The 24,877-nt window shown below is 43.9% G+C and overlaps 1 protein-coding gene across 1 annotated transcript in view; it reads left to right on the top strand.

Annotated features, from left to right (window-relative positions):
- The window catches only part of STAB2 (stabilin 2), a 270,647-nt gene that overhangs the window by 159,287 nt on the left and 86,483 nt on the right, over positions 1-24,877 (top strand). Inside the window, exons 40-47 of the mRNA XM_030214413.1 lie at positions 1,352-1,397; positions 3,950-4,026; positions 9,678-9,803; positions 12,855-12,928; positions 14,706-14,777; positions 17,980-18,099; positions 22,786-22,833; positions 23,727-23,810. Of these exons, the coding sequence (XP_030070273.1) occupies positions 1,352-1,397; positions 3,950-4,026; positions 9,678-9,803; positions 12,855-12,928; positions 14,706-14,777; positions 17,980-18,099; positions 22,786-22,833; positions 23,727-23,810 (647 nt within the window). The remainder of the gene's footprint in view (positions 1-1,351; positions 1,398-3,949; positions 4,027-9,677; positions 9,804-12,854; positions 12,929-14,705; positions 14,778-17,979; positions 18,100-22,785; positions 22,834-23,726; positions 23,811-24,877) is intronic.

Raw genomic sequence — 24,877 nt, 5'->3', positions numbered from 1 at the left:
CAAGGATACTTAAGTATAAAATTTGCACCTATTGCCAAAGCCCTCGGGCGCAAAGCTAGGAAGGCCTTGCGCCTTCTCTGAGTTTCTCTAGCTAAGTCTGGATAAATTCATATTTTTGATCCCAAAAATATAGAATCCAAATGCCTTAAGGAAAGTTTTAATACTGCATCTCTATCCATTTCCAAATCAAAAGAGACCAGCATAGTAGTTCCTCTGAGTGATGACCTCTTTTGAGGATTCCAAAAAGGATGCGAGGTTCATTACCTCACCTCCTTGAGCTTGTAAATTACCTGAAACAGTTTTAGCACGAGTTATAGGTGGTAATGCAGCCTCTGACATGCCTAAGATTTCAATTAAATATTTTTAACCATTTGTATCGGTGAAATTAAAGGAGATTTAGGAAAATTTATCAGTCTCAAATTGAGCCTCCTGGATTGGTTTATTTACCGCCGTTTTGAAGGAATTCACTCAAGGCGATGTACAGTACATGTACTGTTATTTAAATATTGTACTGTTGTATTTGTTGATTGCCTGTTTCCAGGTTATATTTGCCATAACATAGTAGCATAGTAGAAGACGGCAGAAAAAGACCTACACGGTCCATCCAGTCTGCCCAAGATAAACTCATATGTGTATACCTTACCTTGATTTGTACCTGTCTTTTTCAGGGCACAGACCGTATAAGTCTGCCCAGCAGTATTCCCCGCCTCCCAACCACCAGTCCCGTCTCCCATCATCGGCTCTGGTACAGACCGTATAAGTCTGCCCTCCCCTATCCTAGCCTCCCAACCACCAACCCCTCTTCCCCCCACCTGCTCCGCCACCCAATTTTAGCTAAGGTTCTGAGGATCCATTCCTTCTGCACAGGATTCCTTTATGCATATCCCACGCTGCCTTGGATGAATTTCTTCAAAAAGGTGGTAAATAAGTCCTACTAAATAAGATAACCATGTACACATGCAAACCAGTTTTTTACATGTGTAAATTGTTCCTTCCGCTTCTAAAATCACAGTCTCATGTGGTTAAAGGTTGCTTTTGATCATTTAAACCATTTAGATATTGACCTTTTTAATAGCAACATATAACGCCACCTTCCTTTAATTTTCATACTTTCCATTTTAATCAAAGTGATAAGAAACTAGAGAATCTACCATATGCCAGAAATAGCTGTACATTAAAGAAAAGCATTAAGTTCAACAAAAAATATCTTTCTCATGCTTTACCTTCCCGACAGATTCTGATAACAGCTGAATGCATTAAGACTACTGTTGAATACTGGATGAAGCTGCAAGATTTTCTTTAGTTTTTGGTTGCTGAGAGATATTAATTGTTTCTTTATTCTGTTTTTCAGAAATCAAGGATGATAAGTGCAATAAAAAATGCCATACTAGTGCTAAGTATGTGAGAAAATCATTTCCTGTTGATATACCTGGGCAGGGCTGGTACTAGGTTCTCTGGCGCCCTCCTGCAAACTATCAGTCCCCCACCCCAGCCTAGCATCTCTTTTCTCTCTCTCTTCTCCCTCGCCCCTTCTGCCACCTGCCCCCTTTTTCAGTCCCCACTCCCTTTTCAGCCCCAGCTCCAGCTCTATTGTCTCCCCTGGATCAGCTCCCAGCCCCCCTTTTCCTACCTATACCTGCGTCAGCCTCCAGCTTCAGCCTCATTCTCTCTCACACCCAAAGATTTAAAGATGTAATCCATGCAGTGGCGTACCAAGGGGGGGCAGTGGGGGTGGTCCGCCCCGGGTGCACGCCACTGGGGGGGTGCCGCGCGCCAGTCAGTGTCGTTGGTTTCCATGCTCCCTCTGCCCCGGAACAGGAAGTAACCTGTTCCGGGGCAGAGGGAGCATGGAAACCAACGACGCTGACCGGCACGTGGCACCCTCCCAGTGGCGTGCACCTGGGGGGGTTCTTTCGCTGGGGTGGGGGTGTCCCTTCGCTGGGGGGGGGTCGCGCTGCACCCAGGGGGGCGGGGCGAATCGGCAATCCGCCCCGGGTGTCAGCGCCCCTTGGAACGCCACTTAATCCATGCATGAACTTTCATTACCCCCCCAACCTTAACACACCCTAAGGAATGTCACCTCTCAGTGTGAAAACTGCTAGATATGTTGAGGGAGGGCAATTTTCAGATAGCAATTTATTTGGGAAACGCATCTTTTTCCAGTGTAAATCGCTTTGAAAATTGGCTACCCCAGGAAAAGGACAGTTGATGTTCATATGGAGTTATATGTTCACTAGCAGCTGGTGAAACATATAACCTCACTATGGGGCGTGTTTACTAAGCTGCATAGGCGTCTACGCATGCCCAATGCACGTTAATTTTGAGTTACTGTGTGGCCCTTACAGTAATTTCATTTTTGACGTGGGTCCTCTAGGCAATCCGGAAAATATTTTTATTTTCTGGTGCATGGGCGGTAATCGGGCAGTAATCGGCATTTTACGCACGTAGACCATTACCGCCCAGTTACCGCATGAGACCTTACCACTAGGTCAATGGCTGACGGTAAGGTCTCAGACCCTAAATGGACGCGTGGCAATTTTCATTTTGCCGCACGGCCATTTTCAGCAAAAATGTTTAAAAAGCATTTTTTACAGGTGCGCTGAAAAATGATTCTGTGAGTGCCCAAAACATGCGTCTACACTACCGCAGGCCATTTTTCAGCGCACCTTTGTAAAAAGGGCCCCATATGCAAAGAATTTCAGCCCTTAACGCTGGTAGTATAAAACAGAAATTCTGTCTAAATACTCTCCGGCCCTGGCCAGTTAAATTGCACTTAACCGACTATTCGTGGATCCATTCCTTCTGAACAGGATTCCTTTGTGCTTATCCCACGCATTTTTCAATTCCATTACCATTTTCATCTCCACTACCTCCCGCAGGAGGGCATTCCAAGAATCTACCACCCTCTCTGTGAAAAAGTACCTTCTGACATTATTCCTGAGTATGACCCCCTTCAACCTCAATTCATGCCCTCAAGATCACGCCAAAGTTTGGATACCCAGATTTGGGTGACCATCATAGAACCCAGGGGATAGTGGCACTGAATATACATATTAATTTAAATTTTGGCACCAACTTTTAAATTAATATGGTTGCCAGCACTGCTGAATAGTTTGCATTAACTGTAATGGAACAAATATAAGGCCGCAATCTACATAAGTACATAAGTATTGCCATACTGGGAAAGACCAAAGGTCCATCAAGCCCAGCATCCTGATTCCAACAGTGGCCAATCCAGGTCACAAATACCTGGCAAGATCCCAAAACTGTACAAAATATTTTATACTGCTTATCCCAGAAATAGTGGATTTTCCCCAAGTCCATTTAATAACGGTCTATGGACTTTTCCTTTAGGAAGCCGTCCAAACCTCTTTTAAACTCCGCCAAGCTAACCGCCTTTACCACATTCTCTGGCAACAAATTCCAGAGTCTAATTACACATTGAGTGAAGAAAAATTTTCTCCGATTCATTTTAAATTTACTACATTGTAGCTTCATCGCTTGCCCCCCCAGTCCTAGTATTTTCGGAAAGTGTAATCAGACTCTTCACATCTACCCGTTCAACTCCACTCATCTAGACAAATCTGACCACCAAATTTGACTGTCTAAAGTTTTCTTCTCTCTGAAATATTTGATATGCAGTACCCTTTAGGGCTACAGTTACTACAGTGCATTACCAACATGCATTATTAGAAAATAAGTCATTAACATAAAATGGGCCCTACAGTAAATAAAATGCATTAATGTGTGTTTGTGTCCTTATTTTCATTATCAAATCATTTCTGCATCCTTATTTTATACACAGTGCATGCCATTAACTATCATTGCTACAGGATTACAAGAATTAATTCCTTGTACAGTTGTGTCTGCTTCTTACAGCCTGCAGAATTTCCTCGACAGCAGCAATTAACTTCTCCTTTTTTGCTATCTCTCTCTCTCTGCACCACAGTTGCATTGTAAACTCTGGCGCCACAGCGTTCTGCAAATGCGCAGTTGGGTTCACAGGAAACGGGACACAGTGTACAGGTAAGTGGGCTCTGTTGCCATCCTTTCTAGTATGTTGAGATATTTTGTAGTTGGGATTGATGCGTCCAACCACTTGACAGGAACCCAGGAGCCACTGCCAGGCTACGAAAAGAGATTAGTGGAACATGATAGATGCAGCGCTATTAGAACATGTGTGTGGAATGTTGAAGACAAAACCAGATTAAGGGGTCCTTTTACTCAGGGGCATAGCTGCTATGGGGCTACAGGGGCCTGGGCCCCCATAGATTTGGCCCTGGACCCCCCTGCCGGTGACCCTCTCAACCCCCCCTCCCGCCGCCAACCTGCCGTCTGCTACCTTTGCTGGCGGGGACTCCAACCCCCGCCAGCCAAAGTCTTCTTCCTTCGTTTGGTTTCTGACTGAGTCTGACGCCCTGCACGTACAACGTGCAGGACATCAGACTCACAGAAACAGGACGAAGCCCTGCAGATCGCAAGGCTTCGTTCTGTTTCTGTGAGTCTGACGTCCTGCACGTTGTACGTGCAGGACGTCAGACTCAGTCAGAATAGAAACCAAACGAAGGAAGAAGATTTCGGCTGGCGGGGGTTGGGGTCCCCTGCCAACAAAGGTGGTAGGCGACAGCGGGCGGGGGATCGAGAGGGTCATCGGCAGGGGGGGTCAAAGTTGTTGGAGGTGTTGGCAATGGTGGGCGGGGGTTGGTGTCGGCAATGGGTGGGGGTTGGCGGCGCTGGGGGGGGCTAAAATGTGCCCCCTCACCTCGGGTCTGGACCCCCCTACCATTGAAGTCTGGCTGCGCCCCTGCTTTTACTAAGCCGTGGTAAAAAGCGGCCTGCGATAGCAGGGCACATGTTTTTGTTGCACGCTGGGCCATTTTTTACCGCTACGGAGTAAAAGGTCATTTTTCAATGGGCCGGGAAATGGTCGTGTGCTAAAATGATAAGTAGCACACGCCTATTTACGGCCTGAGCCATTACTGCAGCCTTTGACCTAGCAGTAAGGATTCACGCGCTACTCGAGCGGCAATCATGCAGCGCATGCCAATGTGGGTGCGCTGCTGATTACCGCAGGGAATGCCCCCCCCCCCCCCCCCCCCGCGGTAAAAAATAGAAAACTATTTTCTACTGTGAGAACCAGCATGCGCCAAATTCGGAATTATTGCCAGGTGCCCGGCTACCCCCGCGGTATTTGGCGCATGCTACCCGCGTGTTAGCCCTTTCCGCTGCTTTGTAAAAGGGCCCCAAAGAGAAACTGGCAGTGTCTGTTTTTTTTTTTTATTCCCTGCAGACAAAGCACAATTCATTTCACCAAAGTGACAGTGGAATTTAGAATCCTAAACGTTGCTTCACTTGAGGAATCAGTGATCAACAAACCAAATTAAAATACATTCTTTTAACCTTTTATGTTGCAATAATTACGGTGTTGGGAACATCCTCTTCATTTCTTCTTTAGGCTAAATGTCAACTCTTTCATTTACTACTTAGAAATAATGCCCTCCCCGTGCTTAGTTATTTTTAAATGCCAGCTGAGTTGAAATGTAACACCACTTCTGCACAATTCACATGATTGCTCTTGGCAAGATGATGCCTTATGATTCATGCCGCAGGGCAGGGTACCACTAGATCATCAAAGGCTAATAAGATAGGATTACCAGACGGCTTTCAGTTATCAGAGGTATATCAAGTCGTTCCTGGTTTTACTCCCAAATCACTCAGTGAGGGTAAGCACATGACTTACTCGGTCTGTCCCCAATAAACTGGATTCCAAAATGTATAACGTTGAAATACAAATTAATAAGAGGTTTCAATAAAGCAGAGCCATCTGGTAACCCTAGATTAAAGCAACAGTGCTATATAAAAAAAAGAACAGGTACAATGCACAAGTGAGACCTCATCTGGAATTCTGTATTCACATCTGATTGACAAATTTTGTCATATAAACACAGGATAAGATGTGAAGAAGGGGTCAGGGCTGTCTTTGAGGGGAGTGGAATGAGGTCTTCTCCTGCCCCCAGTTTGGAGGACCCTGTACTGTAGACCTACTCCCAGCACTGTAAGTTTCTGTTCACTTGCGGACAAGGCTGGTGCTAGACAAGGTGGGGCCCAGGGCAGATGCTAGGGAGGGGGCCCCAAAGCTTGCTTGCAGATTGCCCCTCTTTCAACTTTAGGCAGGTTTTGGGGGCTCCAGTGACGTTGGGGTGCAGGGCAATTGCCCTGTTTGTTTACCATTCACGCCGGCCCTGCTTGGAGATAGAGTCCCACACATGAGCGAACTGGGGCTCCACTGTGACTGCTGTGTCTGAGGAAAAATTGTAAGATCTGCATTTAATCACACTTCAAAAAACAAGGTAGCAAATTAGATTTTCATTGTAATTTAGCAGATCATATGTAGTCACTCCATCCGCCGCCCGCCCTCCCTCTCTGCCCGCCCTCCTACCTTGGTTAGAGGAGGGACGCAGCCTGCCTTCCTCCTCTTCCTTCGACGTCGCAAAATGGCAGCGCCCAGCCTTCCCAGTGCATCCTGGGATGCACTGAGCAGGGCTACACACCATATAAGGGACCTCCTCCAACCAAGGTAGGGGGGCGGGCAGCGGATGGAGTGACAGTTCCATCACACAGGAACCCTTGTCAATGCTGGGGGTTGGGTTGGGGAGGGGTCGCTGGGGGGGGGCTTGGTCGGCGCCCACTGGACCACCAGGGACCATTTGCTGGGGGGTTGGGGGGCTGGAGACCCACCGGATCTCCAGCCCTCCCTGAACCTGGGGGGGTGGGATCATCGGGGGGACCAGAGGTCCACCGGACCTCCAGCCCCTGTTGCTCAGGGCAGGGGTAGTCAAGGCCTGGTGGTCCCATGGACCTCCAGCCCCTGTGTTTGACAGGTTTGGGCTTTTGACAGCCCAGACCTGTCAAACAAATTCGGGAGGATTGTGCTGAGCGCATGCTCAGGCACAATTCTCCCGCACTTCTACCCCATGATTAGAGATAATTGCGCTGCTTAAATTTGCATGCATTATCTCTGATCATAGGTCCAATAGCGCCCCGCGCTGTTCCAGAGCTATTTTAGAGCGCTGTTTGGAACAGCGCAGGGCTTTTGATCATCTGGGCATTAGTGCTCCAGCAGTAAGTCTGCATTAGTCAGTCTGTGTTAGTCGGCTACCCCAGGATCCTATTATATTGCGCTGAGATTTCCACGTGGAAATCAAAGTGTATTCCATGACAATGCACATAACTTAATTAGTTAACAAGCTAATCAGTGCTGATAATTGGATGTTAAATTATCAGCACCAATTGGCATTAATTAGAATTTACAGCACTGCTTGCTAAGCATATTCTGTAATGTAGTGCGTGTATATATAAATCACGTAGTTGAAAAATAGGTGTGGTTATGGACGTTTCAAAAATCTATGCATGTTGTTATAGAATACATCCGCTCTGTGTCTAGACATCAGGATTAACACCAGGTTTTTACTTGGCGTAATTGATCACGACCAAATTTAGTTGTGAGGACCAGCACTTGGCGTACTCTATGAACCGTGAGGAAATTTAGGCTTATTCTATAAAGTATGCCTAAATTAAAGCATACTTTATAGAATGTGCTTTGATTTCCACGCGGAAATCTCAGAGCGATATATAGAATCTAGTCCTTAGTGCATGCTCATTCTCCACTCATGACACACCCTCTCTAAAAAATATTTATGAAAAATAGTTAACACACACTTAGCGTGCGCCAACAAGAAAAATACCGCAAAATGCCCAGAACTTGGGGAGAAAACAGACCTTTGGGCAGCAGTGACTCTGGCCCTCCTTCCTTCCTGCCAGCAGCTGGCTTACCAGGGCCTGTGCCTAGTTTGCCTATGACTTAATCCTGCCCTGGTAAGCTATATGGCAACACAAGCAAACATTAATTTCTTCGATGATTTATAAGGTTTGAATAGTTTATTTTATTTATTTATTTGTTACATTTGTACCCCACATTTTCCCACCTATTTGCAGGCTCAATGTGGCTTACATAACATCGTAAGAGATAAATAAGTACAGACACATTAGGGAATCGTAAAGAGGGAAGTCATATATAGTGTTCATAATGTTCAATACAAGTTTAGGTATCTTTGTGTTGCTGGGTTCAGGCACTTAAGTTAGGTCAGTGGGGTATGCCTTCTCGAACAGGTAGGTCTTCAGTGATTTCCGGAAGTTGAGATGGTCGTACGTAGTTTTTACAGCTTTTGGAAGTGCATTCCAGAGTTGGGTGCTTATATAGGAGAAGCTGGATCCATAAATTGATTTGTACTTGAGTCCTTTGCAACTAGGGTGGCGGAGATTTAAGTATGTTCGTGAAGATCTGGTTGAATTTCTGGGGCATCACCATAGATGATTTTGTGGACCAGGGTGCAAATTTTAAAAGTAATACGTTCTTTGATTGGGAGCCAGCGTAACCTTTCCCGAAGGGGTTTGGCGCTTTCGAATCGCGATTTCCCAAATATAAGCCTGGCTGCTGTATTTTGAGCGGTCTGAAGCTTCTTTATAAGACTTTCTTTGCATCCCGCATAAATTCCGTTGCAGTAGTCGGCATGGCTTAGAACCATTGATTGCGCCAGGTTGCAGAATGTTGCCCTCGAGAAGAATGGATTCAATTGTTTAAGTTTCCAAATTGAGTGGAACATTTACTAGAGCTTGTTGACGCAGCTTGCTCAGTGATGATGCAAAACACAAATCTTGGTTACCAGTGAAAACCAGAAGTAGTGGAGTAGCCTAATGGTTAGTGCAGTACCCCAAGGACCAGGGGACCTGAGTTCAAGTCCCACTACAGCTCCTTATGACCCTAGGGAAGTCACTTAGCCCTCTATTGCCCCAAGTGCAAAATAAGTAAACTGTACATAATATGTAAGTTGCTTTGGCAGTGGCGAACCTACCCTGCATGACACCCGGGGCAGATCGCCGATGCGCCCCCCCCCCCCCCCCCCCCCGGGTGCAGCGCGGCCCCCCCCCCCCGGTGAAATGACCCCCCCCCCCAGGTGCATGCCACTGGGGGGGTGCCGCGGCGCGCGCCTGTCAACTGAGTTCGCTGACTTCGCTGCAGCTCCCTCTGCCCCGGCCGGAACAGGAAGTAACTTGTTCTGGGGCAGAGGGAGCTGCAGCGAAGTCAGCGAACTCAGCTGACAGGCGCGCGCCGCGGCACCCCCCAGCGTCGTGCACCCGGAGCGGACCGCCCCCCCCCCCTTGGTACGCCACTGTGCTTTGGTTGTAACCACAGAAAGGCAATATATCAAATCCCATCCATCTACTTCAATGAACCTCCTATTCAGGAAGGAAGGACACTTGAAGGGTTAATAACCTTTTTCATTTCAGTTCCCTGTCTTTCCCTCATCAAGGACAAAATCTGCAGTAGGAACGTTACATTCACATAGCAGTCCTCAGGCTATTTTCGTTTTAATCAGATTTTCTGATCACCAACCAAGATCTATAGTTGAAGCATTTTTCCCAGATCAAATTATCAGTCAAAAAAAAAGGCAATCTGAATATCAGATCAAAATGTAAAACACACTGAGATACCCACGCTCCCTGGGCTATAATATGTCTGATGAAATAGACCACTTCTGGATTCCTGGTATAAAGAGAAAAGATGACAGCTTTAAACCTAACTTCTTTAAACATATTCTCCTCTTTTCCATTTACAGCTATTGATGCATGCGGGACTAGCAATGGAGGGTGTTCTGTCAATGCAAAATGTAGAAGAACTGGCCCAGGAAATCGAATATGTATTTGCAATGCTGATTACACAGGAGATGGCATTGTGTGCCTGGGTAAGTCGTGGTATTAGAAAAGAAACCATTTACGGAACTTGTATATCCAAAAGCATGTGAAAACTACAGGGCAAAACAGAGATGAAGACACCTCTGATGAGGAAACCACACATCAATTAATATAAGGCATTTTATTTATTTGTTACATTTGTATCCCACATTTTCCCACCTATTTGTAGGCTCAATGTGGCTTACATAGTACCGGAGAGACGTTTGCAGACTCCGGTGTGAACAAATACAAAGTGATGTTGTGCCACATTAGGGCATCGTATAACGGAAGAGTTGTGTTATGTCATAAGTACATAAGCAATGCCATACTGGGAAAAGACCAAGGGTCCATCGAGCCCAGCATCTTGTCCACGACAGCGGCCAATGCAGGCCAAGGGCACCTGGCAAGCTTCCCAAACGTACAAACATTCTATACATGTTATTCCTGGGATTTTGGATTTTTCCAAGTCCATTTAGTAGCGGTTTATGGACTTGTCCTTTAGGAAACCGGCCAACCCCTTTTTAAACTCTGCTAAGCTAACCGCCTTCACCACATTTTCCGGCAATGAATTCCAGAGTTTAATTACACGTTGGGTGAAGAAAACTTTTCTCCGATTTGTTTTAAATTTACTACACTGTAGTTTAATCGCATGCCCCCTTGTCCTAGTATTTTTGGAAAGCGTGAACAGACGCTTCACATCCACCTGTTCCACTCCACTCATTATTTTATATACCTCTATCATGTCTCCCCTCAGCCGTCTCTTCTCCAAGCTGAATAGCCCTAGCCTCCTTAGTCTTTCTTCATAGGGAGGTCGTCCCATCCCTGCTATCATTTTACTACTACTATTAAACATTTCTATAGCGCTACTAGACTTACGCGCTGTCCATGACACAGTTTCACTGAATTAATATAATTTATTGTTAGTGGACTGGTCTCTCTTTGGAACAAACCTCTTTCATAGCAATTCCCTAGTTTCCTATGGTTCAAAAAAAAAACCTGGATTATGGCATTCCCTGCTTTCAGATTTAAAAACTCAGGAGAAGCTCAATGGGATAAATATAGCATCTCATTGTAAGGAAAAAAAATCAAGATGTAAGGCTCATTGATCATTTTTTCAAGCTATGTAACAAGATTTTTTTCCAGACGTGCCTTAAAATATAGCTGTCTCCATCATTTGCTGCATAATGGAATATGCACGTCACACTGGGCGATCGTCACACTGCATCAGTTAAGCATGTTAGTTGTTTTTTAAGTTAGTTTTTCATTCTTTCACAGGCTTCCTAACACTAGTTCCTTTCAGTGCAGCCATGTTTTAAAATTAAATTTAAAAACCAAAAATGGGTTAATACAAAACAATTGCTGTACTGCATGTGCTTCCAAATCTTTCTCAATCCACTATAATTATAGGACTCAATATCTGAGTAGCAGCACAACTGCCCGGGAAGTGCTACAGTCATTGATTTCCAGCAGTGTTACTGAAATAGGAGGGAGTACTATATATGGTGACTAAACTTGTGAGAGCAAATTTGGCACTGCAGCCAAACTGTGTGCACAACTTAATTGATTAACAAGCCGCTCGGCGCCAATAACAAGCACTAATTGGCACAAATTAGAATTTACACGTGCAACTTTCTAAGCTTAGTCTGTAAAGTGGTGCAAGTAAATTCTAATGTATGGATCTCAAAAGGGGGCGTGGCCATGGGAGGGGCATGGGCGAGTCATGGGGGTTCCTAAAATTTATGCGCACTGTTATAGAATATTCCCAATCCGTACATAAGTTAGGCATTGTCATTTACACCAAGTTTTAATTAGCATAAATGGAGGCGTCTAAATTTTAGTTATGGGGACAGCTGCTAAGTGTCAGTGGCGTAGCTACGTGGGGCCATGGGGGCTTGGGCCCCCGTAGATTTGGTCCTGGACCCCCCTGCTGACGACCCTCTCGTCCTCCCCTCCCACTGCCAACCCGCCATCGCCTACCTTTGCTGGCGGGGAACCCCAACCCCTGCCAGCTGAGGTTCTCTTCTTCCGGCGCAAGGCTTCGTTCTGTTTCTGAGTCTGACGTCCTGCAGGGTTGGCAGCGGGAGGGGGGGTCAAAGTTGGTGGTGGTGGTGGCAGCGGAGGTGGTCAGCAATGGCGGGGGAGGTCGAAGGCGCTGGGGGGGGGGGGCGAGAATGTGCCCCTGCACCTCGGGCTCTGAATCCCCCCTCCCGCCGAAGTCTGGCTACGCCCCTGCTACGTGTATTCTATAAACTGCACCTAACTTTAGGCAAGTTTTACAGAATGCCACTGAAAATCATTGTAGATCATTGTAGACTGTCCCAGTGCTATTCGATTAGCACATGGGCAGAGTAAAGGCAATCTCCAGAGTTATCTGGTTAGCAAAGGCAGAATAGAACATCTGAATAAATAAATAAATAAATAAAAACTCTCCAGATAAAAATATAGGAAAAGGTTTATCCAGTTAGAAATCCGGATAGTGGGCTGAATATCACTACTATTCAGATGGTGCCGGCACTGACTGTCTCATCTGGATAATCCACGCCAGCCACTATTCGGATACCGGTGCTAAATATCTGAATTTATTTGAGACACAGCATTGTAAAAAACTGCTAACTGACCCAGCTGAATATTGACCTTTAATGAGATAATACCAAACCCTGTCTCATGTGCTGGTTTTACATGTACCCACGGATTCTATATAGGTCACCCAAAGTTGGGTGCCGGAATTTGCACACAAGATAGGCGCAGTGCCCGTGGGTGCACGGAGCCGCATATAACATGGCACCGTGCCCCGACGGGCATGCGCACTGGGGGGCCAGCGGGGTGCGAGTGGAGGTGGGGCGGACAGGTTTCCCGCCGCACAAGGGCACCCCGCTGGTAAGGGAGGAGTTCAAGAGGAGGTTTAAAACCCCTGAGCGGAGCCCGGACGTCCTCTTCAGGCGTCCGGGCACCAGACTAGCACCCTTGTAGCCAATTCAGTATGTTACTGACACAGGGAAAGCTAGTGGGTTTTTTTTTCATTAATTGTCATGATTCTAACCCTGTTGCACTTATTTTTAAAGAAATCAACCCCTGCTTGGAGAATAATGGTGGATGCGATATCAATGCGGAGTGCACACAAACAGGGGCTAATAAGGTATGTGATTTGCTTAGTAGGTGTCATTAATCATTTAATACTCAATTAGTGGCTTATTTCAAACAAATTTATATAAGGTACCGCAGTTATGCAAAGTATATAATTCTCAGGTACCCAACTAGACTCAGATAGTAGAATTCTTCAATAAGAAAATTTCACATACACATTCTTCAGAAAAACATTTTTCACTTTCGTTTTCACTTTCATGAGCACTGCTGAGGTCACTATAAAATGTGTTAATCGCCAACAAGATTTTTGTTATGGCAATGAAAACAGCACCCACCTCTTCATTGGTTCACTTAATTATATTTCTCAATCCATTCTTTGAAGGAAAATCCGCAAAAGACAAAAAGGATTATATTGGATCACTGGATCCGCTATCAAAATTGTCTGAAAACTCTACTTTTTAATTGTCTGAAAATTCTACTTTGTTTCAGATCTGCTTTGGGACTTTTCAGATTTCATTTGAACTTCATTTAGATCTGTCAGGGAACACTCATTGAATTTGGATGAAATCTGAAAATTTCCATCAAATTTGAATTGGGCTGGTCAAAATTGGACTTCAAATTGTTTCCGTATCTCTATTTGGTAGCCTTTGGTAGCCATCTTGACAAGTAGTCATTTTATCCATAATTTATTAATTCTGCTTTAATAGCAGATGATGCGTGGAAATAAAATTCAACAAACAAAGCAAATTTATGTAAGGTGATATCTTTCTATCAGGCTAACAATGCATTTCTTGATCAGCTAACCAATATATTCAGTTAGTCCAACAAAAAGTTACCACCTTATATATTTTTCACCTTTATTTCCATGCATTGAAGAAAGATAACATGTTCTACTTTATCCAACTTAAGGTGATGAATTTTAAAAAATCCTATTATGATTGAAAGATCCAAAAAGAAATATGTCTCAGAATAGCGTACGTAAAGAACAGATACAAATAAAAATAGCAAAAGAACTCTCTCAACCCCCAAAACTTACTCATACAAGCAGGGTCTTAGCAAAGTACAGAAGGCACAAGGGTGATGGAAGCACCAAAATTGCACCCCTTCCATTGCTTTCCTGCTTGCTCAGCATCTCTCCTTCCTCTCCTTATACCTCCCCAGCACATCCACCCCCTCCCAGGGACCTCTGCCTCCCCATAGACTCCCCCCCCCCCCCTTGAGCCTTCTTGAAGGATGCCATGGTGGTCTAGGAAAGAGTGGGCAGCAATGATCCCCAGTCATTGCTGTTTATGCTGGCTCTGGGTTCAAAATGGCAGCCGCCGTTCCCTAAGCCATCACCGCATTCTTCAAGTAAGCCCAGGGGTGGGCCTATGGGGAGGTGAGGAATATTCTGGTATGGATAGGTTGGAGGGTGGCTTGCAGGAGGGGGAAGGATGCTCTATGGGGAGGGGCTTGAGCGGGGATGTGGACAAGTTGCACAGGGCTCAGTCATAGCTTGCTCCGGCCCTACATACAAGCCCACTAATCAAGACCCATCCCATTGGATTTGTCTTATTTCTATTTTTAATTTATGTGTAAAACTTCTTTCTGGTATTTGCTAGATCTCTATCACAATTTATGTACCTGTATTACTTGGTCATAACTCAGCAAAAGTTTCTAAAAAGTCCTTATTATTGAAGGAAAGATGGCCCGTATGGTCTGCTTTCAGATCCCATGCTGCTGTGTTTCTCAGACAGCCAATATTAAAGCACAATTGTTTTCATTTTAGACACAGCAATTAAGACTTGCATATGTTATGCTAAAATATAGCTTTTCTCCTGTTCCTGCAGTCCGAGTGTAACTGCTTGCGAGGATACTCGGGAAATGGTAAAATATGTACATCTATAAACCCATGTTTGGTGGTGAGTAATTTTCTACTTGTTTGTTTCATAGTGTGTAAAGGAAAAATGAATTTATATTTAGCCATGACTCAGGTCCTAGAGTAGCATCAACAAATAAAGATCATATGCTCAATTAGTAAACTTTGTTTATACTGAAATAATGATTTTTTTGGCAGTTCTAACAGGATTCAAATTAATGTCACAGCACACTAATGCAAAGACTTTTTTAGGCTGCAAATTAGGGCCGTTTTTTTACTAAAATGGGTTAAGCCGTCAACACGGACATTGATGCATGCTATTTCCTACGCTAGCTGCCATATGCAAAAAGTGGTAGAGAAAGGGCAACATCTGTGCATTAATTGTTAAAGTGAAAGATACATAGAGCTGTTTAATGATACCTTCGTGGATGGCATTAGCTACATCTGCCAGGGCTGGTGCTTCCATTAGGTGAACTAGGCAGTCACCTAGAGCACCAAGATTCTAGGGGTTTCAAAGGACAGCAAGCAAGTAATTGAAATCCCCTCCCTCCTGAGCAGGGATGTATATAGAGTGTAGTTTGCTAGTGGCAGGTGTTGGTTGGGAAGCAGATCTGGATTTTCACAGAGGTAATAAAGGAATTGTCTGTGGTGTCCAATGTCATCCAGTTCTGCAACTGGCATTGAACTAGAGCATCAGACCATGCGAGTCAGAAGTCTGCTGGCAATAGAAAAAGAAATCATCACAATGTCTTGCGTGGGTCTCCTCAGTACCAACCCACATGAGAGGAGGTATAGAGGTTCATTTTCAAAGCACTTAGCCTTCCAAAGTTCCGTAGGTTTACCTAAGTGCTAAGTGCTTTGAAAATTTGCCTCATAGACATACACCATTGTGTGCTCTGTGTGCTTTGAAAATAAGCACCACAGGCTCACAGCAGCTCATCTGGACATGCGCCAGCTCAGAGGTCCCACGCTGCTCGTTTTGTATGAATCCTGTACGCTAGAAAAGAAGACAAGAGAGGAAGTGAGGTTGAGGGGAGGAACCAAGAAAGGGCCAAGAGGACCAAGTGTACAGCGCTGCGTACATCTAGTAGCGCTATAGAAATGATAAGTAGTAGTAGTAGTAGTAGTTGTGAGAGAGAAGTTGTATGTATGGGGACATCTCACCCTGGGGCTTGCACCCCTGAGGATACCTGTAGGTACCAAAGTCCAAAGTTGGTTCTGTTGGGAAGTATAGGAGAAGTGGCTTGAAAGGTGTCATCCTATGCCTTCTGTTTCGGGTTTTTGCCCTCCTCTGTCAGTGTTCCAAAGCCTCTGCTCAGGGCTTCCAACAGTGGATCCAACAGTTGGGCAGCTTTTCAGAATATGTCGATAAAGAATATGCATAAAAATAAATCTGTATGCATGGCAGACATAGTGTATGCAAATTTATCTCGAGCATTGTCATTATGGATATCCTGAAAACCTAACTCCCTGCGAGAACTCCCCGGGACAGGTTTGGGAAGCCTTCTCCTACTAGTCTCTCATCCTTGTCTTGTATCCTCCACACAGTTTTTGGGTCTTTTCTGCACTGATGACACCTACATAACAGAAATATATACATTTGATTCTACCACAATAGGTACCCAACAACAATACCTGTGGCACAAAACACACACTGATAAGCACTGATTTCTGAACCCTCAAAGAACTTCTAATAGTCTGGCATAACCACCTAAGGGGTCAATATTCAAAGTGATTTAACCAGCCAGAAACAGATCTTGGCTGGTGGGGCTAACCGAGCATTTTGAGTGGAACTTAACAGGTTGGTGCCCAAGCCAAAACTGGTTATTTTGGTGGTGTTCCAGGAGCGGAGTCAGCTCTTAGTTGGTTAAGTGCCAATACTTAGCTCTTAACCAGCCAAGGTAACTGCATAAAGAGGAACACATAAAAGTAAATCCTATCTTTATGTGGCGTGAGCCGGTTAGGTGCTGAACATTGCGCTTAACTGGCTTGTTTTTCAGCAGCTCCATATACCCAGAAATTCAGTGTCGGAGCCCAGACATGGTCCTGCATTGAATTTTGGGGTATAATCCCTCTGACGGTCATCAAAATGCTGATCATCGCTGACTGTTACAATTTATGGACACCTACTACCAGAATCCAGAATTGCTTTGGTTTAAAAAGACATTGAAAAGTTTGTTACCTTGATATATGAGAGTTTTCTTCTTTTGAGAATATGGGGCAAGCAAAGATGAAAGCATATGGGCAGATTATAGGCTCCCTGATAGTTAGTACTCATGGGCCTACTTGCTAATTTTCAAAGGGAAACTAACCTGGGAAGCAGACGCGAGGCAGGCCGCCACCCCCAGAGTGCAGACTTATTGCCTCATTCATGAAGGGTACTAATCAAATGTCATTTTATTTGCCATGCAGCCATTTTGGAGGATGGTGCTACTGGAGGCAGGAACGAGTGGACAACGCTCCTGCCTCCCAGTATTTAGTGGTGGGTGAATGGGGAATAGGGGGTCCAGGGGAGTCCACATGGACCACCAGGTCCTATTTTTGTGAGGTTGGTCCCACTTGGGCCACTAGGAGTGTTGGTTCATCTGAGATGAAATGCTGCTCCCATCGGCATCTTTATTCACCATCCCTGAGCTGGTGCACTGATTCAATGCTAGGAAAAGAGTAAAAAAAAAAATAAATAAAACACTTGATTTTAGCACAGGTTTGTTTGGGTTTTTTTTTTTTTTTGGGGGGGGGGGGGGGGGTTGACAGCAATTTCTTAGCAATTCGCATGCATCTTGCATGCCTACTGTGCTACCTTTTAGTGCCGTGGTTTTATACTGATTTTCCCATGCTCAAATTTCTTACTGCATTGGGAGTGAGGTTGGCCTGGGAAAAATCTTGAGCAAACTAAAGGATAACTTGGGGCCCTTCTAAAGTCTTTGTATGGATCAGTGTCGTGAAACATTTGAGTTGGATTACATCCATGAAAAGTGGTATAGTTGTGTAATGTAACATAACATGGACAATGAGTAAACTGAAATGCAAGCAATGTGGAGCACATATACCATTACTGGGTATCTAATTAAGAAAGGTGTTTGTGTACCATACTGCTTACGGTTCCACCTACTTATTGTCCAGCTTTTCTGTCTACTGTTCACTAGTGTTGGATAAGGCCTTGATGTACTTTTAATATAACATAACACGGTCATTGCTTGTATGCATGTGATTCTCTATCATTGCGCTGTTCTAAATCCTCCCAGAAAAATGGTGGTTGTTCTTGGTATGCTTTTTGCAATCATACTGGACCAGAAGATAGGACCTGCATGTGCAAGAGTGGCTACATCGGCGATGGAATTGAATGCAGAAGCACCATCAGCCAGGTAAAAAAAAAAAAACTGCCCTAGGTTAGGAGACTTGCATTAGGATGTATAGTGGACAGATTGTAGAGTCACAAACAGTTATCAAATTTGAAAATACATGGGATAGGGCAAGATGGCGGCTTGAAGGGAGTGAAGAGAAGACGCTCTCAACTTACCTCTGCCTTTTGGAGCATATCTTTGCTGTTTCCTACTACCTCTATGCCTAAAAGAAGGGACAGGCAGCGCGCTAGCACCGCGGCACCTGTTTTGGTTGAGGTAGGGACGTTGGATTGCTTCTTCGGACCGGGTCCAATTCGGGTACTGCCTCGTTGCTGGGAACTGCAGGGAGAGGTATGCTGCCTTCCCGACTAGAGGCTGAAACATCCTTCAGTCCCGAAGTACGGAACCCTCCTCCTATGCCAGCGGACACACAGAGAAGGGACCAGGAGACCTCTAGCTGAAGTGTTGAGATGGGGCTTCCTGGCGCGGGCGCTGACTCGAGTGGTGGTGCGCTGAGCTTGGCCTCACCGGCGATGGCGTGTGATGGAGGCGGTAACAATCTTGAAGGAAACAACACGAGGGAAGACTCGCCGACAAAGGATCTGCCAGCTGAGTCTGGCTTATTTAGTAAGTCTTTCTTACCTTTTCCTATATGAGCACGCAATTCTGGAACGCGCTGCCACACAACCTAAAAGCGATCTATGAACTGACCAACTTCCGCAAACTACTGAAGACCCATCTCTTTGACAAGATATACCACAAAGATCAACACATGTGAAACTCCCCACATATATCCAGAAATGTTTAATAATGCCTTCTGTTATATTACTATCATGTATTCCATTACCATGCAACCCAAAATCCTTCTGTAATACCAAATGTCGATTCTCTTCTTATTTCCACTATCCATTATGTATATTGTAAGCCACATTGAGCCTGCAAAGAGGTGGGAGAATGTGGGATACAAATGCAATAAATAAATAAATTACCTCAAAAAACGTTTACAGTGACTCAGTGGCGTAGGAAGGGGGCGCCCCAGGTGCACGCGCTGGGGAGGTGTCGGCTCGCTGGTTCCCTGCTCTTTCTGCCCCAGAACAGGTTACTTCCTGTTCCGGGGCAGAGAAAGCAGGGAAGCAGCAGAGTCGATGCAGTTCCCAGTGACGTGCACTGGGGGCGGATCGGCCCTCCCGCCTGCCCCCCGCTGAAAGGTAGGGTGCGTTTCGGGGGGGTGTGCTCCGGAGGGGGGCGCCGTGCCCTACACCTGGGGGGGGTGCGCAGCTGCGACCCGTCCCGGGTATCAGGCACCCTCGCTACGGCACTGCAGTGACTCTGGATGCTATTTGGGAGGCATTGGCAGGCCTAGAAACTTCTTTTTCACAAAAATTAAGTATACTGACTCAGCAATGTCAAACTCTATCAGAAAAAATACCATCGATTGAAGAAAAGATAAATACGTTGGAAAAAGAAATTGGGAATAATTCTAAAGACATACAAAATTGTCATCAGATTCAAGCAAACTTGATAAAAGAAAATACATATTTGCACAACAAAATTGAAATATTGGAGAATAAATATCACTCAAATACATTGAGAATTATTAATTTTCCTAAACAAGTATCAATTGCTCCAATAATAACATTTTAAAAGTATTTGACTGAAGTCTTAAAGATTCCAGAACAAGCTTATCTTCCTATTGCAAAGATTTATTACTTGTTACGTTTGTGCAGCGCTGCGTACGCCTTGTAGCGCTATAGAAATGCTTGGATCAAGCAGTAAGAACGGAAGAGCCATTAGAGGTTATGGATTTGAATTTAACCCAAACTTTAGAAGATGATAATATAGGATTGATAACAGCAACACTGATTGTGACTTTTATATTACAACCAGATAGAGATTGGACAGTAAAACAAATTTTTCTTAATAGAGAACAACTTTTCCTGAATACTAAGGTCAGAATGTTCCCAGATGTTTCCAGGATTACTGAAAAGAAATGACAAGAATTTCTTAAATTGTGCCCAAAAGCTTTGCAATTGGGAGCTTTATTTTAATTTCCATGTAAATGCGTATTAAAGCTAAACTCAGTAAAATATGTATTTTATGATGCTAAACAGTTAAGTTTGTTCCTTGATTCTAAAACGGTGACTACACCTAACTCACACTCAAGAATAGAGTAATTACATCAACTCCGTGATTTAAAGTAATTAACCCAGAACCTCCCCTATAAGCCTCTAATTGTGATAACTTTTAGAGTTAATTTCTATAATTTCCTAAGAATTGAGAACTGCCCCTGTTAGTGGACTATTGATGAGTGAAGGATTGAGATTTTTTGTAATATTGATTGTAAAGAATATGTAATTAATATGGAATAGTCATCTTTTCTGTAAGATTTATTCTTGGAAATTTTACAAAATAATAAAAAAAAATACGTGGGATAGACACAGGGGATGCCTAAATAGAAAGAGGATGGAAACGCAACATGGATGTTGAGGTGTTATGTTGGGCAAGAGTAGAGGGAACTAAGGCCGATGCCTGACAGACTTTGAAGGATTCAGTTGCTCCCATGGAGTATCCTAGTGGTTAGTGCAGTGGACTTTGATCCTGGGGAACTGAGTTCGATTCCCACTGCAGCTCCTTGTGACTCTGGGCAAGTCACTTAACCCTCCATTGCCCCTGGTTCAAAATAAGTACCTGAATATATGTAAACCGCTTTGAATGTAGTTGCAAAAACCTCAGAAAGGTGGTATATCAAGTCCCATTTCCCTTTCCCCCCATAAAAAGGTTTCACCTACAATGTATTTATTAGTCTTTATTTCTATATATCGAGCTACACTAGCATGGCAGCCAGATAACCATAATACCAATGTCTGTGTTGCACTTCCAGCTACCTTCCCTCACTTATCAGAATAGTAGGACTGCCAGGCTCAAAGCAAATGAATTCCCTACTGCAGCAAAGGATGGTCTATCTCACTTAACCCTCCATTGCCCCGGGTACAAAAACTTATTGTGAGCCCAAAAAGTACTTGTATACAATATATAAACCGCTTTGGTTCTACCACAAAAAGTCAGTATATCAAATGCATTACCTATAAACCCATCTCAGAGAAATACTAGTTATAAACCTTCATCCATTTGCTTATTATTACACACTAGTAAAAAAGCCCCGTTTCTGATGCAAATGAAACGGGGCCTAGCAATGTTTTCTTCTGTGTGCATGTGGGAGTGTGTGTGTCCCTGCCCTCTGGCCTCTCTCCCCTCCCCCCTCTGAGTCCTTCACTGTTACAGAGCCAGCGATTTGATTTCGTGCTCTGTTGTTTTCCTTCACTGACTGTGTTACAGAGAGGGCGGGGCAGACACTCATAGGGAAACCGGATATCTCGCCCCCTTCACACTTCCGACTGGAGGCTTCATAGAACATTGGTGTTGCCTTTTATATAGAGAGATTACTGATCAATTCAGTGACTTAATATAAATGACCATTCCTATAGGTCTCTGATGAGACCTCACCTTGAGTGCTAAATTCTGGAGACAAAATCTGCTGGAAGGATGTTGGTTAGCCATCAGAATGGTCCATGGCCTGCACTAGAAGCTATACGCTGACAGACTGAAGGGGCTAGGAGGAAGAAAGGAAAGGGAGACCTGATATAAGCATTCAACTACCTAGCAGGTTTCCATAAGTAGGTAGCACTTTCCAAAGAATGAAATACTGAAAGGCAAAAGGTCAACGGACAGAAACCCAAAATGAATGCAAGAGCAGACTTTCAACAGAAGTAATAGAACCCAAAACACTAGAACCCCACTGCTCAAGTGAGAGCTGTGACAGCACAGTAGACAGACAAAATAGACAGAATAGAAATTATAGATGCTGTAATTTGTTTTGAATATTCCCTTGACGAAACGTGTAGTTATAGTAAAATATTAAACCAATGAAGAGAGATTATTCTTTATTCAAAGAGGGCGCTTGTTCGGGAGAATCAGAAGCTCACTCTGCAGGCCGCACAGCAAATCTTTCCACATTGGGATTATTCAATACATAGAAAAAGGGTGTAAAACGCCAGGGACTCAGGCTCATTCATTTAACTATAAACATGACTTATTTCGTGATGTTGTTCTGAATATGACTGTTTCTCCAGGTGTAAGTGCCAATGCTGGAAAGCTTCTTAGAGCACAATAGCTTTGACCTTATTATCAGAAAGGTGGTATAGCAAATTCATCTAATAAACAATTCAGATCTAACATTTGTAATTACCATAGAACAACTGTCTAATATTGACTTCCGATCCATTATACCATTACCTTTTTCTTCAAATAAGCCCACTTCGTGCTAAACTTACTAGTAACGTAACCAGATAATCAAGAAGTCATGGCAGCATATCCTAATCAGTAGGAGAACTAGAAAGTTCATTTCTAATATAAATATGCTCTTCTGAAGGCATAAATAACCCTATAGTAGGGTTACCATATGGCTCCAGAAAAAGGGGGACGGATTGAGGCAGCCGGGTTTTACTTCCATTGCTTTCAATGGAAGTAATTGAGCCAGCCGGGTTTTACTCTTCCATTGCTTTCAATGGAAAGCAATGGATGTAAAACCCGGCTGGCTCAATCCGTCCTCCTTTTTCTGGAGCCATATGGTAACCCTACCCTATAGTGTATGAGTGGCTTGCATTATAATGATACTTATGTATCTTTTTTCATTGTTCTTTGTTGTAGGAACTTCCTAAGAATCCTAACACATCCATGTTTCATAATTATCTGCAGGTAAGACGGTTTTGAACACTTTCCATCCAGATCCAAGGGGATATGTCATTCTAGATCTTTCTAGACAAAACAACTTTATAAAAATGTTTTGCGTTTCTTCTGTTTTATGTAACAGTGTTGTTTTTGTTTTACATTGAGTTTAGCATTACAGAGTGAGCTTGTTTAAGCACAAGAGCAAGATTATGCACTGATCCAAAACAGAACTTTTTTCAGCATACAGGACTTTTCATCAACTGAACAGACAATAAGCAGCATTCAATACTTGAACCTCTAAAATGGAATAGTGTCACCTAGTGGACTTCAGGCAGATTGCATGCTCTACAATATAACTGGCTTTAACTTACGGCAATTGATTGGCTCAACATTTCGGTGGCCCTTTTACTAAGGTGCACTGAAAAATGGCCTGCAATAGTGTAGACGCGTGTTTTGGGTGCGCGCAGAATCATTTTTCAGCACACCTGTAAAAAATGCCTTTTTTTTTTTTTACTTTTGCCAAAAATAGATGTGCAGCAAAATGAAAATTGCCGCATGTCCATTTTGGGTCTGAGACTTTACCGCCAGCCATTGACCTAGCGGTAAGGTCTCAGATGGTGACCGAGCGGTAATGGTCTACACACGTAAAATGCCAATTATCACCCGTGCGCCAGAAAATAAACATATTTTCTGACGCACGTAGCGGATTCGCATCAAAAATGAAATTACCACAAGGGCCACACAGTAGCTGGGCAGTAACTCAAAACTGCTGTTTGTTAGGCACGCATAAGCGCCTACGCGTCTTAGTAAAAGGGCCCATTAGAGAAATGTCCTACAGCATCCATTACATTAGCTAACCGGAAATGGAGCAATCTGTTTCCAGTGATTTTAATTGCTTTTTTTTCTTTTGCTGTCTCCAGTCCAGTGGTATCAGGGATCTTTCTGGTTCAGGCCCTTTTACTGTTTTTGCTCCCAGCAATGATGCTTTCGACAGGGAATCACAGGTACGAAAACAAATACATTATATTGGGGCCATTTTCATAACTGCCTGCATGGTTACAAAGTCTGCGGGTACTTGTTACTGAGGACTTTGAATCACTTTTCAAAAGGAAAGTAGGAGTCTACGTACTATTTGAAAATTGTCCTAGTGAAAAGTAGCCACAGAAATTTGCATTTCTTTTTCTGTATGTACTTTCCCCCAAATTCTATATGTGTCGCCTTAAGTTGTGTAAGTTAATTTGGTCACATGGCCAAATTGCGCACACAGATTAACTTATTGACAAGCCAATCAGCACCGACAATTAACACGCTCAACTTTCTAGGCATAGTTATAATATGGTGTGCATAAATTCTAATGTGGGGCGCGACCTTGGGTGTGGAATGGGCAGGTTGTGGGCTTTTCAAAAAACTATGCGCACTCTTATAGAATACACCTGATCCGTGCCTAACAGGTGCAGATATTTAGGCTTGGTTTTAGGTGACCTAAATGGGTGTGTCTACATTTTAGTTGCAAAAAGGGTGCGTGCACATATTCTATAAACTACGCCTAACTTTAGGTACAGTTTATAGAATCACGCTAACCGCATGGACGGCTTCCTAAAGAAAAAGTCCATAGACTATTATTAAATGGACTTGGGGAAAATCCACTATTTCTGGGATAAGCAGTACAAAATGTTTTGTACATTTTTGGGATCTTACCAGGTATTTGTGACCTGGATTGGCCACTGTTGGAAACAGGATGCTGGGCTCCATGGACCTTTGGTCTTTCCCAGTATGGCAATACTTATGTACTTATGCATGATTTTTTTTGGTGCCATTTGCAGAATTTCCCCCCTTTATTCAAAACAGCATGCTTGTTTGAAAATGCAAAACCGTGTATATTGATGCCATCTCCAGCCCCTGTCACCCCAATTAAGCCTTTTCACCTTTAGCCATGTGAAGAGCAAGTTTCACAGACCCAAGGGTAGATATTCCACCAGTAATGTTGAGCATTTTTTTTAGCTGCCGCCGACTTTATTCTCAGATATTCAATGCCCGGCCATATCCAGACACCGGCATTGACTATCTGGGT

The sequence above is a fragment of the Microcaecilia unicolor genome, chromosome 9 (assembly GCF_901765095.1).
Source record: "Microcaecilia unicolor chromosome 9, aMicUni1.1, whole genome shotgun sequence".
NCBI lineage: Eukaryota > Metazoa > Chordata > Amphibia > Gymnophiona > Siphonopidae > Microcaecilia > Microcaecilia unicolor.
This window is presented reverse-complemented; position numbering and strand designations above follow the sequence as displayed.